Source organism: Podarcis liolepis (assembly GCF_965112155.1).
Source record: "Podarcis liolepis genome assembly, chromosome: 5".
In the NCBI taxonomy this organism is placed as follows: domain Eukaryota; kingdom Metazoa; phylum Chordata; class Lepidosauria; order Squamata; family Lacertidae; genus Podarcis; species Podarcis liolepis.
Window position 1 is genome coordinate 26,282,748 of NC_139556.1, and position 12,624 is coordinate 26,295,371.

The 12,624-nt window shown below is 44.0% G+C and overlaps 1 protein-coding gene across 1 annotated transcript; it reads right to left on the reverse strand.

Annotated features, from left to right (window-relative positions):
• Positions 1–1,700: 1,700 nt before the first annotated feature.
• LOC310706623 (chymotrypsin-like elastase family member 1) lies at positions 1,701–8,445 on the reverse strand. The gene is made up of 6 exons (XM_083502972.1): positions 8,244–8,445; positions 6,341–6,450; positions 4,812–4,906; positions 3,403–3,683; positions 2,804–2,970; positions 1,701–1,888 (listed from the first exon to the last, which is right to left on the reverse strand). The coding sequence occupies exons 1-6, from the start codon at positions 8,338–8,340 to the stop codon at positions 1,712–1,714; spliced, it is 927 nt and encodes a 308-aa protein (XP_083359098.1). The 5' UTR covers positions 8,341–8,445; the 3' UTR covers positions 1,701–1,711.
• Positions 8,446–12,624: the final 4,179 nt, after the last annotated feature.

Sequence of the window (12,624 nt, forward strand, 5' to 3'; positions counted from 1 at the left end):
GGTTCAAGGCTTTCTCCTTGGCCTTGAGCTTACTAAGCTTTTTTAAAAAATGCATAGCTGTCAACTTTTCCCTTTTCTTGCGAGGAATCCTATTCGGAGTAAGGGAATTTCCCTTAACAAAGAGAAACGTTGACAGCTATGAAAATGTGTCGTGTAGGGGGTTGTTATTATTTGTTATTATATTATGTGTTTTGCGTTGTAAACCCCCCTGTGGCCTTTGGAAGAAGGGCGGTATACAAATTTAGCAAAATAAAAGCAAACGAACAAGCATTTCCTAATAGCTTGTAGACTGAATTAAATGACAGTTGTAGTGTTGGAAAAACAAGCTTGCCTTCACTCACCATTGCCATGATATATGTGTCAACGCTGCTTTTTTATAATAATTTTCATTAATTTTCAATTTCAATCCAATAATACCCTCATTATAACAGAACCAAATTAGAATACAGTTACTAATATCAATTGTTCAAATACCGAATTCTGTAGGTGGCCTCCCGCATGCTAGAATTGATGGTTTGATGATTTTATTTCTGCGTTCCAAAATCTTACTAATTTCAATTGCATTCCAGTCAAAATAATAATCCCTTATACAACAACTGCAATATTAATAACATCTGTTCGTGTTGACACATTAAATGATTTATAGAACTACAAGTGAGGCAGTCAAACTATATCCTTGCTCTTCCTGTGTGTGGCAATTACTCTGTCCATGGTGTTCCTGTCCTTGTAAAATGTTACGTCTATCTTTTCCCCCCGTTGTTGCTGTTCATCATGCCTTGAGTGACATGTCAATGCTGCTATGTGAATGGTTGCTGTCCTTATTTCAGATGCAGGGTTGTGTGTTGAGTGTTTTTTTGTCTCCCTCTAACCTCACTTTCTTTTTTTCTTTTTCTCTCTATATATACCCTGAAGGTAATTTTTACTAGCTTGCGATAAGGCCTAGTTGCTTGCATTTTTCCTGCCGGTCAAGGAAGAGGGGAAACCCCATTTTCTGGAGCCCGTATGCAAACACAAGCTTCCTGCCTTTCGTTGACCTATTTTTTTTAAAGCCTCCTGTTTGAGGAGGATATTGTTCTGCCTCTGTTCTGTGTTTCCATGGTGGCTGCCGAGAAAGAGGCTTTCCTCCCTCTATTAAGCGCAGAAATCAACCGGAACGTCTCTGGCAAATTCAGGTTGCACGATTATAGTTGATGGGGAGGTCTAACACAAGAAACACGCTTCCTCAAAAGACTGGATGGAGAAATGGACTGGAAAGTATCTGATAACACTTGTTTGGCGCGACATCACCTAATTTCACACACACACACACACACACACACACACACAAATAAAAATGAATGCTCCTTAAATAGCCAACTTCCATCTTACAGCCTGCAAACCAATCAGGATGAAGCGCCCCAAATATTTTTCTGACTTTATTTTCCATACATTTCAGATGTAATGGTAAGTTGCACAACGGTCTGCGGAAGAACTTGCTGGGAGGCATCCCACCACAAACCAAAATGGAAAAAGGCGTCTTTGGAAAGTCAGCTGTTCTAGTTGGCAGAATCGTTTGTGAGTAGGATTGCAGGGTTGGCCCTGGATTCCAATTTCAGCTCAGCCATGAACTCAAATCTCATTTCCAGAATTCCAGTATTAAAATAAGCACACATTCCTAAATTTGCAAAGGATTTTATTGATATCCCTGGACTTCCCTTCTCTTCCCTGTCCTTTACAAAAAAAAATCCCGCATTCTGATTGCTTCAATCCAAGGAATATACGCAGATGTCCTAGTAAAGACAGTAGGCTTGTTCTGCACCTGGCACCCAACTGGCCCGAAGCTCACGACCCCATGGACTTCCCATGTCTCTCTCCCAGTTTGGCAAAGCAGTGGGCCACCCGAGTCTCCCTGAAAATAAAATATCGTCCAAGAGTTGAAACATGTTCATATGCCAGTGAGGGTTCAGTGGTAGACTTGAGTGTCAATCTAGATGGGATGCTAAATATCCAGGAGTAAAATCTTCCACAGTTTTTCGAGGTTATTAGCAATGTTATTAGCATCTCAAGATCACAGTGTTGGCTGCATGAGGTTAACTCTTCCTCTGTGCTACCCTCCCAGTTAAAACATCCACCCCAAATGCCTTTGCCCCACATGGCAAAACATGAAGGTATCCATTTGATACCTGTGTGTACTGACCAACGCAACAAATAGCAATAGGAGGTACAGGAGGAGAGTTAGGCCACAGTGTCCCAGTGCCATAGTTCTGAAACACTCCCCAGCTCCTAGTATTCACCCTCTAAGAAACTATTGGAGATCCTATTCACAGATCTCCTTTGTCATACATACCTGGCTTGATCTTGAAACAGTCGTATTCTAAGTAGTGACATAATAGGGTTGCCATACTTCCCAAAGTGAAAATCTGGACACAATTAACAGTACAGTGGTTGCTCAGGTTACATACGCTTCAGGTTACAGGCGCTTCAGGTTACAGACTCTGCTAACCCAGAAATATTACCTCAGGTTAAGAACTTTGCTTCAGGATGAGAATAGAAATCTTGCCGCAGCGGCGCAGCAGCAGCAGGTGGCCCCATTAGCTAAACTGGTGCTTCAGGTTAAGAACAGTTTCATATTAAGAACAGACCTCTGGAATGAATTAAGTTCTTAACCCGAGGTACCACTGTAGTAGCATGATAAGCTCTTAAATCTTTGGCTATTGAAGTTGCAAATTTTTCAAACCGACAGTGACAGGGAGATTTGTCTACTGATAGCACCTAAAACAAGATTTGTGGGGAAAGTCTCTGCATGAATATCCCATTTCTGTACCTGGCAGGCAGCTGAAGACCTTGCCGTATCTTTCAGTCCAGCACAGAGCATTGATGTTTGGATTTTGCTTCCCCAGAACTTCTTGAGGTGGCATGTGTTGAAATCTATGACTGGCAACTTGGCCTGATTCAAAACCTCAGAGAGAGAGAAGTTTTCATCTTGTCCACCTTCAGTGCATAAAACAGAAGAAGAGTAAGAACCAGAACATTTTTGGAACCTTGAAGATTAGCATTTTGTGACTTTGCATTACACTGGAAGTGGTAAATACTTCAAATTTTCCATATTCTACAACTCCTTAAATTCTAAAGAAAATTATCATGTCAGGGCTCAAACCTGTCTCAGAATAACGACACTTGTGTTAGAAGGCCTGGTTTTTAGTCCTAAGCATGTGTGGCTGATTTGGACTTCTCGGTTGTCAAGGAAATGCACTCTGCACATGTTTAGAGACTCTTTAACATATTGCAAGACTCAACTCGGCTACCAAAAACTGATTCCAGGGCCAAATTCATCTAACTTCGCACAAATTAAGGCTGCAGAGCTATAGACACTTATTGAAAACAATGTAATTCTTATTGGTGGCACACGACACTCTGAAATACCTCTCGTGCCCCCCCAGCCAGTCACCCAGCAGGAGTGTCCCGGACGGAGAAAACTGCCTCTTTTTGGCAGGCAGGCATACTGGATAAACCTGTTGGCGGTAATCTCTTCCACTGGCTTGACCAAAGCAATGTCATACTCTAGCTCATTTAGCTGAGGGTACTGAAAACGTTCGTGCCGATAAATTCGCTTCACCCGGTAGCTTCTTTCTGTGGATTCCGGGTAGTTAAGGTGATGCTTGCCGAGAAGAATTCGCCAGTTGGTGACATCTTCTTCCTGTCCCCTGAAAATGATGCACCGTAGGGTTGGGTGTGTTGTCTCACATGCCCCCCGCCCCGATCTGCTTTTACCTGCCTTCATAGTAAAGTAAAGGTAAAGGGACCCCTGACCATTAGGTCCAGTCGTGGCCAACTCTGGGGTTGCGACGCTCATCTCGCTTTATTGGCCGAGGGAGCCGGAGTACAGCTTCCGGGTCATGTGGCCAGCATGACTAAGCCACTTCTGGCGAACCAGAGCAGCGCACGGAAACACCATTTACCTTCCTGCCAGAGCAGTACCTATTTATCTACTTGCACTTTGATGTGCTTTCGAACTGCTAGGTTGGCAGGAGCAGGGACCGAGCAACGGGAGCTCACCCCGTCACGGGGATTTGAACTGCTGACCTTCTGATCAGAAAGTCCTAGGCTCTGTGGTTTAACCCACAGCGCCACCCGCATCCCACCTGCCTTCATACTTAAGTCTCATTCTCCACCCAGACTAGTATAGCTACCATAAATGAGCGAAACCGCATGGGCACTCAGAAAAAAATGTTCCCACAAGAAGTTTCCAAGTATAGTTTTTCACTGGGGGACAAGTTAATAAAACCGCTCTGTTTTCAACATGTAGAAAAAATTATATATGAATGATTACAGTGGCCAACGCAGGTTCCCAACCCTTTTGCCACATGTGGAGGTGGACGTTATACTTAAGGGATAAACAACAGGCAGGAGGAAAGCTGTTCAAGTCTTTCTCCTGCCCACTGCTTCCCACTCCTTCATCTCCTCTCCTCCAATGGCTTTCCCACAAGACAGGCTCAATGACCAGAAAGAAGCTTAGCCAGACAGAAAATAGGGGGAGAAAAAGTGACGAAGAAGAGAAAAGTTAGTGTGTGGATAATGTCATTATATAGTTTAGCCAGCAGGTGGCACTGTACTTAATTGTCTTTGGGTGGGGTTAGGGGTTTCCTGTTGGTGTTCTGTACTTGTTTAAGAAAGTCAATAACGTTCTTCCTGACTGGTGAGTCCTCTAAGCATTGCATGATAGTAGGTACGCCCCACCTGCTTTATCGATGCCAAAAGGCATACCATTTTGCATGAGCCACCCACATTGTTTTGATCTGCCTCCACAAATTCACACACAGTAGATAACTTACTTCTGGAAGCAGTGGGCAGCAGTGAGAACCCAGTTTTTGTGAATGAGGGTGCCACCACAGACATGGACGAATTTATCGCTTGGTTTAGAACGGACCTGGGAAGGAAAATGGAGGGAGAAAATGCAGAGCTGAATCACAGGAAGGAATTGGAAGTAGGGCAAAAGTAACCTCTGCAACAGCGGTTCCCAAACTTTCCCCTCCATAGACCACTGGAAAACTGCTGGGGATATTGGGGAAACCCTTAATTTTTAGAAGCAATTGTAAATGGTCACAGGCCAGAGTTTGAGAAGCCTGTTGCACAACATATCACATGTGAAATGGATTTTTAAAACAAGGCATTCTTTTTTCCTACTGCGTACATAAAGCAAATCAGGTATGTGAAGTCTTCCTGCACAACAGTCTAGCCATTGAGCCAGGCCTTTTTTCAGGATACTCCATTCCATTGCCCCTCTTTTCCTTTCCTTTCCAACTTCAACATTCAACCAAAATGTTGAGATAGCTGAGCATGCTCAATTTTCATTGGGCTGTTTTGGGTTCTCGCCCCTAACTCCACCTTAGTTTTTGTTTTTTAAAAAAAACACTTTTCTTTTCTTTTCTTTTCTTTTCTTTTTGCAAACTTCGGCATTCCCCTGCTGATAGGTCCCTGTGGTGCAAAGATGACGTAGTTTTCCCTACATGACAACTGGCACTTGGAGAATTCGGAGCACTCTTAGTACATAGGGCAAGTGTGACTTGCAACAAAATACTGCAGTGTGAAGTACAATTTGCTGTGGTGGAGATTAAAGAAGGAAGAAACAGATACAGTGGTACCTCAGGTTACATATGCTTCAGGTTACATACGCTTCAGGTTACAGACTACGCTAACCCAGAAATAGTACCTCTGGTTAAGAACTTTGTTTCAGGATGAGAACAGAAATCGTGCTCTGGTGGCACGGCGGCAGCAGGAGGCCCCATTATCTAAAGTGGTGCTTCAGGTTAAGAACAGTTTCAGGTTAAGAACAGACCTCCGGAACGAATTAAGTACTTAACCCGAGGTACCACTGTACAGTAGTACCTTGGAAATCAAACAGCTTCGTTCCCAAACGTTTTGTCTCCCAAACGTTGCAAACCCGGAAGTGACAGTTATGCTTCCTGCAGCCAAGCAGAAGTTGCACTTTTGTTTTCGAATGTTTTGGAAGTTGAATGGACTTCCGGAATGGATTCCGTTTGACTTCCAAGGTACGACTGTACAAAGAAACCAGTAATTCATGACCACGCCACCCTGGGAGCAAAACAATGGGCAGCTAGCAACTCATCTCCCAGCCATGCTGAACAGGGAAGTAATAAAATTAGCTGAACCTACAAACAGGAAAGTGTCAAGCAAATTTAGAAAGGACCTTTGCTGATTTGAACTTAGTTTCTGGTTGGAACTACTTCTGGTTGGACCTAGCTTCTGAACAGACAGGTTGGAGGCCTCTCCCGTAGACTCCAAGCCCTCCTCCAAATTTTGTACATGCCCAAGGTTTGAGAATCACGGAAATGTTTCGTACCTGTAAGGAGACTTGCCACGGCCAAGAATGAGGCCTCGCTTCATTGCCAGCAATAATCTTAGCAAATATGTTTGGTTGGAAATACGCAACACCACAGTTTTTAGGCCAGTCTGAAATCCGAAAGAAAAATAATGGGGTTATACAGAAAAGCAAGGGGGATATTTAAGCCAGTGGTAGATATATGAGAGAGAGAGAGAGAGAGAGAGAGAGAGAGAGAGAGAGAGAGAGAGATGATAGATAGATAGATTGATAGATGATAGATAGATAGATATTCATGGTTCCCAACTGTGCAGAGAAGAGTCCTTTGTGTGTACAGAGGGGGTCTTTTCAGTACAGTACAATGAATGGGTGTGTGTGCAGGGATAATAATAATATTTGTATGCCACTCATATTTCCCCAACCACTCTGGGCGGCTCCCGACAGAATATTAAAAACATGATAAAGCAAGTCTGATCGTGGTCCTTTCCACATGCGTTAAATGGTCCGAAAAGTGCTGCAAGTCCTTTTGAGATCGCCCCTCCATGTATCTAATAAACGTAGTGTCCCAGTCTGTCCCTCCATACATTTAGCAGAAGCGTGAAAGAGGCTTATTCGTAAGCCACATGTGAAGCCCCTCGCATACACACAGCGATTGGGTAGAGCCAAAGGGTACAATCCTACGCCCTTCCACCTTCTTTATTGATGCCAAGACCCTCCAAGTGTCCCTATTTTCCAGGGACAGTCACAGATTTGCATAAGCCATCACAGTTTCTGATTTGATCCCAGAATGTCCCGCTTTTCTTTAGGGCGTCCCAATTTTCATCAGAGAAATGTTGGAGGGTGTGCGTCAACCCACGGTATTTGCAAACCTCTTTTGATCCACCTCCAAAAATTCACGCCTGGGGTGGGTCTGAGTTGTTTGTTCACATATTACACTAAAGTAATGGCCATAATGTTTCATTGCCCATGAAATAAAGGAAATGAAATAAATAAAGGGCCTTCTCGGTAGTGGCCATGAAATAAAGGGCCTTCACGGTAGTGGCGCCCTCCCTGTGCAACGCCCTCCCACCAGATGTCAAAGAGAACAACAACTACCAGACTTTTAGAAGACACCTGAAGGCAGCCCTGTTTAGGGAAGCTTTTAATGTTTGATGTATTACAGTATTGTAATATTTTTTTGGAAGCCGCCCAGAGTGCCTGGGGAAACCCAGCCAGATGGGCAGGGTATAAATAAATTATTATTATTATTATTATTATTATTACTTATGATATACCCTTTCTCATTTACGATAACAAAGCAATATGCCAATACACACATGACGCATAACAAATCCAATAAAAAACACACCAAAAAATCATCGCCCCCCAAAAAAATTGTGAATGATTTGTTTCTGAAGGGTATGAAATCTTTTGTCATGCTCAGTTTGGAGTTACCCGTTGCTGAAGCAACATTTGATGGTGGTGAGAATTGTTAGCAGACCTCTATTCCCCTCACAGAGTTAACTGTTTTCAAAGTGCTCTGGGAATACAGATTGATTGTTAAACCATTCCTTATGCATATCCCAACCTTTTTCTGTGTCTATCTGCAGAAAGAAATTGAGTATGTGTTGGAGGTGTGAAATCTCCCATCTTTTCCAGTGGAATCCCATGCATGTCTACTTCAAAGTAAGCCCTGGTAAGTATTATAGGATAGCATCCTTTACCTTAATGTCAACAAAAGCTCCTCTTGCTTAATTGCTCTGCGAAAGCTTTCTGTTAAAGGTACAAGAGCAAGACTAGGAACAAAACATGGCAACCTTCTTCATAATTTGCACAATGGTAAGAATAAACTGAACTAGATGATGCAACGTTCTGACTCTGTATAAGCAAGTTTCCTGTGCTCCTATGTAATAACTGCTACCAAGAAATGACAATCCCATCTTACCTAAATCCAGGCGTCTGGGAAGAAATACCGCCTGTGTCAAAGACACCTTGGTCAAGGAAAGCACAGAAAGCCAAGCAAAGAATCTGTCCAAAATCATTGCCAAAAAAAGAAAGAAAAAAGGACTTGATCCAGGAATTGTGCAAAGGGAAACTGAGTTTGCATGTGCTATCGTGAACAGGATGGCTGGATCCAGCGTGAGAGAAGAGGGGACTGCTGCTCGTTGTTGCTGTCACTGTTAATGCACTCAGACAAAGCACAGAGGATCAAAACAATGAGGTCTAGATGCTTCTGCATGGACGCGACACTCCTTTCTATGGCTGGCTGCAAGAGAGCCGTTCTCATCAGCAATTTTACACCAAAAGGCCCAAACAAGTCAGGGAGCAGCTGCTGCAAGATATGGGGTATGCACAGAAGGATTGCCAACTGACCAGGAAAAGAAATTAGTCAAGTGTTGACCGTAACTCCCACAAGTGGAGGTGAATGCAGAGATAATGTTGCTACTTTCTTTATTGGCTCGGCTCTTGCGCTTTTAAGAGCAGATTAATCTGCCCTCATTAGCAGGAGGAAGCTGTTCACTGACTCCAGATAACGCTCATCTCCCTGCAGTGAAAAGCTCCAGCTTGCTACTGCCTGGGCATTGGGTTCCAGTTAAAGGCAGAAGAGCCAAAGCTGAGTTTAAAGTTGGCAACCCTAAGTGTACGCGGTCAGTCATACGCAAGGGAGAAAATGATAGGATTTATAGGAGGGATTTTGGAATTAGAGGGGGAGGATGATCAAGAAAATGCCATTGACACTTTCCCTGTTAAGAGAGGGGACAAGCTTTTTTCATACATTAAAATGGGTGTGCTGAGGGAGGAGGGGGATCACGCCCACTAGCTCTGCATCTAATCTCCATACCTTTATCTGAATGTCAGAACGTGCCTCCGTATATGCAATGACATGCACATAGGCTCTACATCAGCATCCATGCCTGCAGTCAGGAACCCTGCAAAATTCAGCACCCTAATTGCAGGGGGCGGATCTAAACACAGGAAAAACACATGCTATAAATAAGTCAGAAATCAGATTATTTTAACGAAAGAAAAAAATTCCTATGGGAAATGTCGTTTTAAACTATTCCTGCTCTCTGGCGCCACCTGGTGTTGAATGTTTAAAGTGCATTCAATTTGTCCTTTCTTTACTAATGTAGCTGAGAGCCTGTGTGCATGGAACTTATGTGCATATTCAGGATCTGTTCCCACTCTCTCATGGGATTGGGATGAGGACAGCTGGGTACAATTCCATGCCCCTTTGCACTATGGGCATAACCAGAATTTATGTTGGGGGGGGGCAGGCTTCATGTTAGGTATATTTCAAAAAGTAAAAACGAGGACACCCTGAAAGTTGCTGAGCTGTGCTTAGACAAACACCAAAAAGACACAGAACCTCTATTTGTTATTTCTTATTCATTTAGGGGGCAACTGCCCCTCCTTGGCTATGTCCATGCTTTGCACACATTGAGCCTCCTGCACAATGTTCTTGAAGGAATAAAAAGGGACTGTGTCTAATTTCCTACACCCACATGCAGTGAATATGGGAGGCAGGAGCACAATCTCCAAACTGTTCAGTTGATGGTGCTTAAAGGCTTTCTTCAAACCTTCCTGCTGAATGTGGGAAGGTCAGGAGTAGCAAAGAGGGGCTGGGTCAGTGAGGGCAAAACTGCTGTACTCGGACTGGGGAAAGCGCTTTGTGTAACTCAAAAGCTTGCACATTGCATTTTCAACAATGCTTGGTTCAAGGTGTATTCTTTTTTACTCACCGTTTGAATCTTGCTCCAGTGAAGCCAAACAACTACAGTGGTACCTTGGTTTAAGAACAGCTCAGTTTATGAACAAACTTGGATTAAGAACGCTGCAAACCCGGAAGTAGGTGTTTTGGTTTGTGAACTTTGCCTTGGAAGCAGAACATGTTTCGTTTCCTGTTGAGTGTGTTCCATTTGTAAACTGAGTCCCCCGTTGCTATTGGAAAGCACGCCTTGGTTTAAGAACGCTTTGATTTAAGGACGGACTTCCGGAATGGATTACATTCGTAAACCAAGGTACCACTGTATTTGGAACTATGGAACATTATAGGTCACTTGCTAGAAATTCATGACTGTTCACCAGGTGAACACTAGGTGGCGTGAAGAAGCTTCTTCATATTTCTATGAAGGCGGTAAAGCCAATTTAATGCACTGGCAGCTCTTGACCCAGATTCGTTAAATTACACTGCCTCTAACTGCATCAAGTGTTCGTGTGTAGAGGGAAGGAGGAGGGCTGGTTGCTGGGTGGGGAAGAGTCAGCCTGATTATGCAGCTGAAGAGGCTGCTGTGAAATTGTTGGCAAACTACAAAGGGTAGCTTCATTTTCTTATTGCCTATGATTTGCACAGGGACAGTTTTTCCTCATTTCTGTCTCGAAATGCTACAGTTATTTCAAACACTGTTGAAGGCGGAGCATGCTCTGTGATTTATTAGGAGTCCGATAAGCAGACAGGTGACATCTGCTTAGCTCATATATTAGACATGGGATTAATGCATCTAGGACTCACAAGCTGCAGCTCAGGATTCTGCAACCTCCATCCATCCTTTTTCTGCGTGTGGGTTTTGAAAGGTTGGGAAATAAAAAGTGCAGTATATAGTCTTCTTCTAACTGGTTGAGCCAGGCCTACGATGGGACACGGTATCTTAAGGGTGACAAAACACCCCATCAGTAAAAATGGGTGGAGATAAAGTGGTACCTCGGGTTAAGAACTTAATTCGTTTTGGAGGTCCGTTCTTAACCTGAAACTGTTCTTAACCTGAGGTACCACTTTAGCTAATGGAGCCTCCCGCTGCTGTTGTACTGCCGGCGGGCGATTTCTGTTCTCATCCTGAAGCAAAGTACTTAACCCAAGGTACTATTTCTGGGTTAGCGGAGTCTGTAACCTGAAGCGTCTGTAACCCAAGGTACCACTGTACAAGTTTGATTGCTTTCAAAATTGTGACCGGTGTGTACAAAGGAGCTGGGCATATTATAGGGATTTGAAACCTGCGCATGCTGACATCTTGCGAACATCCTCAGCGAGGCCCCTGAGAGTTGATTCTGAGCCTCATGGTTGTTGTGGAAGATTGTGCTCTGACTGCAACGCTGTGCCCGAGAACAGCACTTTAGTTTTCCTTCTAGGTAGGCATGTGAGTTTGTGAGAGTGTGTGGCAGAGTCTTCCCATCCAGCCCATTTACTTTGAACTATAGAAACTTTTCGAGAACGTTCATCTGCATGAATCCTGACCCAGGATTGCCTTTCTTAGTCACCCGAAAATATTAGGAACTGGCTTTTATATACATAGAGATGTGAAGCCTTCACCACATCAGAGCACTGCTGAATAATTTGATCCCACTGCATACAGTGGTACCTCGGGTTACAGGCGTTTCAGGTTACAGACTCCGCTAACCCAGAAATAGTACCTCGGGTTAAGAACTTTGCTTCAGGATGAGAACAGAAATCGTGCAGTGGCGGCGCGGCAGCAGCGGGAGGCCCCATTAGCTAAAGTGGTGCTTCAGGTTAAGAACAGTTTCAGGTTAAGAATGGACCTCTGGAACGAATTAAGTGCTTAACCCAAGGTACCACTGTATCCTGCCTTTTCCTCCGAGGTCAGGTTATATGAGGGAGTTATCCCAATTTTACCCTAAAACAAGCCTGTGAGATAGGTTAGGCAGAGAGAGAATGTCAAGCCTAATAGAGCAACCCAGTGAGTTTCAAAAAAGTGAGCAGGGAGTTGAATGTTTTCTCCACAGCACAAATATACTTTAACAACTGCATCACATTAGCAGTGGCAGTGGCAGCTGATGGGAATTATGCTTTAGAACCCCAGATAGGACTTCCCGCCAATGCAGCAGCTCCTCCGCACAGACCTGGCTGTGCCTCTGCATAGGTCCACCATGACAGGCGATGCAGAAGGAAACCCGCTATAGTGCCAGAGGATCAGTATCAGCTGATCCACATGGCTTCCGAGATCTGCCCTACTGGGCAGGTGACAAGATTATGGGTGTTATGATCATATGATGCCTGGGCTAAAGCCCTTAATGGCTTAGGATCATGGAAGGCAAGCTGTCTCCATATCGACCTGCTTGCACAGAAAGATACTTGGGGGGTGGACACCACTCTCACAGGTGGCTGCTAGGGAGATTGGTCCCCCCCACCCCCCCGTGGAACACTCTCCCATGAGGGGTAGCCCCAGAGCTTATGTTATTGTCCTTTCAGTTGCACCTTTAAATAATTGGCTGGTATGCCCTAGCTCACTATGAAGGTCTATGGCACAGCTAGGCTAGCATGGGAATCAGAAACCGAGAAACCAGAACGCAGAAAGAATAATTACATCCAA